This window comes from Diachasma alloeum, unplaced genomic scaffold (assembly GCF_001412515.2).
Source record: "Diachasma alloeum isolate Michigan unplaced genomic scaffold, Dall2.0 Dall_scaffold_00194, whole genome shotgun sequence".
NCBI classification, from domain to species: Eukaryota; Metazoa; Arthropoda; class Insecta; order Hymenoptera; family Braconidae; genus Diachasma; species Diachasma alloeum.
In genome coordinates, this window is record NW_021680359.1 from 907,275 (window position 1) to 910,945 (window position 3,671).

Genomic DNA, 3,671 nt, shown 5'->3' on the forward strand with positions numbered 1-3,671 from the left:
AAAGCCAATGGCACACGTTGTTCATGGGTTGAGGCGATGGGGCGGATGGGGAGAGGAGGGGGAGAGTTGGTTCGTTAACGACGACCAGTGAGCACTTAACTCGGCATTACGAGCAAGCGGGCTTGCCGTCAGCATAACGGCATTTATCGCGTGTCACGGCGTACCAACGCTCACTTGTTCATACTATATTCCAGCAGACGACTCTCCAGCGCTTCCCTCTCGACCGTTAGTTACCACTGCGTGTACCTGCATCCATCCAATTCCCCCCGACTTCACCACTCTTTCATCTCCCACCACTGATTTCGTCTCAGGTAACACGCAATATTATCGCTCTGTGTACTGTGTTACGTCTGACATTATTACCCGCGTAGTATAACGAGCACAGTTTTACCTTTGTTTCTTCTCAAGCTCCCCTCCTCGCCCCTCGATGAAACTCCCGTTTATCTACTTTATTAGTACCAACATTATTTTTCCCCGCTCCTTGATACTCGCAACCTCCCTTTTACAATTTCTCTGTTGAGGAAGAGGCGGGGTGGGGTGAGAGGCAAGGCAATCGAGAGGAAGCTACGAGGACAGGGAGAAAAAAAACTACTACATTTCGTTTAATAATTAAGTACTAACGGAAGAGATGAGCAGACTCAAGTCCCTGATGTTACGTTACTATGCCCGGATGTACATACGATATAGAAGGTTGAATCTTATATACCTACACTGGGGAAAGGGGGTTTGCAATCTTAACCGCATGGCAATCTAAACTTTGTGAAGTCAATAGAATAGCATCCGGATGAGAGGCTTCCACGCCGGGGTCTTCGATTAGTTTTCGTTAAAGATAACTTTCTAGTCATGCCAAAAGGGGTCGCCGTGGTTGCTGAACGAAATGTTTTCTATAATGAATATACGCAGTAATAGTTATTTGTGTCATTCCGGCCGTAGGCAGAGATTCACGGACGCGGAGCGGAGCGTCCGTGAAGCGCTGCCTCACGGCCGGAATGACAAAAATAACTATTACTACGTATATTCATTATAGAAAACATTTCGTTCAGCAACCACGGCGACCCCTTTTGGCATGACTAGAAAGTTATCTTTAACGAAAACGCGGAGCCCCCCCCCCACTGAGGGGGGCGGAGCCCCCCCCACTGAAGAAAAACGATGAAACCAAATTTAAAAAATTACAAAAACAAGAAAATCTTTAAATCACTAAAAAAAGAAAAAATTAAAAAAGATTACAAAAATAAAAGAATCTTCATGACAAAAAAAAACAAAATCAAACAAATTAACAGAGATACAAAACGAAAGAATCTTCATGACTCAAAACATTTTTTATATTTTATTATGATGAAAATGCAAAATGTCTTTCGACTACAATCTCATCAATCTTCTTTTGAACTCATACGTCAACAATATAACTTATGAGTTAACCATCTTATGAATCTACTTTTCAACTCATAAGTAAACAATAGAACAATATAACTTATGAGTTAACAAAAAAAATAATGTAAAAACAATATGATAACGAAACTATTATGAATAATACTTAAACAATCCATGAAAGAATAATTTGGTAACTCGAATTTTTTGGTACGCAGATCATTCTTAATATCAAGATCAGAGCTTCTCGTCAATGGTTTCAATGTTAGCAATCCTTATTTCTCTAACCAATTTTCTTTGTTTTGAGGAGCAAAGATATTAAAGTTCGAGCAGTTTGCGAAATGTAGATGGATGCCTTGAGGTAGATTAGATTGGAGGATGTTGCCAATTTGTGGATTCTCCCTCAGTATTGTATCGTCCCTCGGAGGTGAAGCTTCCAAGACAGGTTCAGGATTGGGTTTTGGTCTCTTTGTAGTTTGGAGTATTTCTTCACGTGAAGTTGATGGAAGTGATGGATTGTATTGAGGAATTACTAGTGGGATCGATGGAAGCGTTCTTGTTACAGTGGCAGAGGCAGGCCTTTTGATCTGAATGGCATTAGTGATTTTAGTAGAGATTTTATTTCGTATTACATCTGTCTTCTCTACATATCCCTCTGGCGTTTTAGAGGACGACCAGCCTCCCAGTTTCTTTAGAGAAAGAAAGTCAAGTCCAGCTTCAGCTGCAACAGTTGCTCCTGAGCGCCTGAATGAGTGTCCGGTGTACTTCTCAGGGTTCGGGAGATTGAGAAAAGTGGCCATTTTTTTGGGGAAAGCTCCGATAGTGTGGATGCCAATCACTTGACGACGACACTTCCCATTTTGGTACTGTACGAAGAGGTTCCGCTCGCGAAGATCATGTGGTCTTAATGACAAATACTTCCTCACGATGTTGCAATACTCTCCTGTGAGGGAGAAGTCTCGATTTTTATTAAATTTCGTTTTGTCAAGAACGAAATTGAGGTACGTGCCATGGTCCTCAATGAGATCAATTGTTAATTGATGTAGCTCCTTCCTCCTGCATAAGCCATGGATGCCAACAATCAATGCCACCTAAAAGAAATTGAATTCAATAAATTCCACTGTGGTCATTTTAATCAAATTTTGATCAATCTTAACAATAGATGATCCTGAAAAAAAATCCCGAGATCTTTTTCATAACTGAAGAAATGTCTCGTGATATTTTCCCAGAATTATTCATTGTTCAGTTATTCATCATGATGAAATCCACTTATTTTTATTTATATTTACCTTCTCTGGCAGATAGACCTCTTCAGGGGCTTCATAAATGAATTTGGCTATTTCATTATCTGTCAGTACTTGGGCTTTTTTGGTTATGTGTGTAGAAGTCTTGAGTTGCCTGATAAAAAACCCCAGACTTTGGGGAACTTGTCAATCTGAATGGAATCATAGACCGACAAAGTTTTCTTCAGCATTGAGTAGATTGATTTGAGAGATCCAGGCACTAGTGAATGAGGTGGCTTTGACAACATGTGGAAGTAGCCGAGCAGGACGCGTTCGTCGATTGTTTGTATTTTTTTTTCCTTCAGAAAATTCTTGAATTTCTCGTAGGTTTTGTCGTAAATTAATTTGGAGGTTGGTGGCAGGAGATATGCTTCAGCATCTTTAGCATTTTGTAGAACATCGGGGAGAATGAAGGAAGGGTCGTCATTGGAGTTAGGTTGTGAGTCAGAGATATTTTGATAATCCAGAGAGGTGACTTGTGCTGTCATGCTTGATGGCATTTCAATTGTTATGAGACTCTCTTCATGGAACATGTCCTCTTGGGACATTAGTCTTGCAGGACTACGGTCGGTAATCAAGAGTTAACCGCCTTCGAAAACGACCCTAAAACGCCACCTATCGGGCCTGAATGACGAAAAGAAAATTACAAGAAAATGTCTCATTAGATGCGGGGCCACGAATGAGAATGAAAGAGGGAGAAAATGATTGTAGGGGAAATTGTATTGATTTGAAAATGGTTTGCCGTGAACAAACCTCACTCTCCTTTACCATCTCGCTTCCTCACCCGGTTTTTCTTTCATGAAAATATCGAATGAAAGCAATGGTAATTTCGCTAATCGTTTCCGATCGAATGGAGATCTCGTTGGTTCTCTCATCGCTCAATACGTAATTCCTTTTCCTTTCTACGTCGATTTATTTTACCTTTTAAGGTAGACAATTCCAAGATTTGCGCAGAGAGACGGGAATTACCATGCGAACCGTCTTCCTCTTCGTCTTCTTTACCCACACCCCCTTCTTCGG

At 40.9% G+C, this 3,671-nt stretch overlaps 1 protein-coding gene across 1 annotated transcript; it reads right to left on the reverse strand.

Annotated features, from left to right (window-relative positions):
* Positions 1–1,367: 1,367 nt before the first annotated feature.
* Positions 1,368–3,199, reverse strand: LOC107048471. Its single transcript, XM_015271639.1, has 3 exons — positions 2,826–3,199; positions 2,658–2,784; positions 1,368–2,459 (listed from the first exon to the last, which is right to left on the reverse strand). The coding sequence occupies exons 1-3, from the start codon at positions 3,197–3,199 to the stop codon at positions 1,644–1,646; spliced, it is 1,317 nt and encodes a 438-aa protein (XP_015127125.1). The 3' UTR covers positions 1,368–1,643.
* Positions 3,200–3,671: the final 472 nt, after the last annotated feature.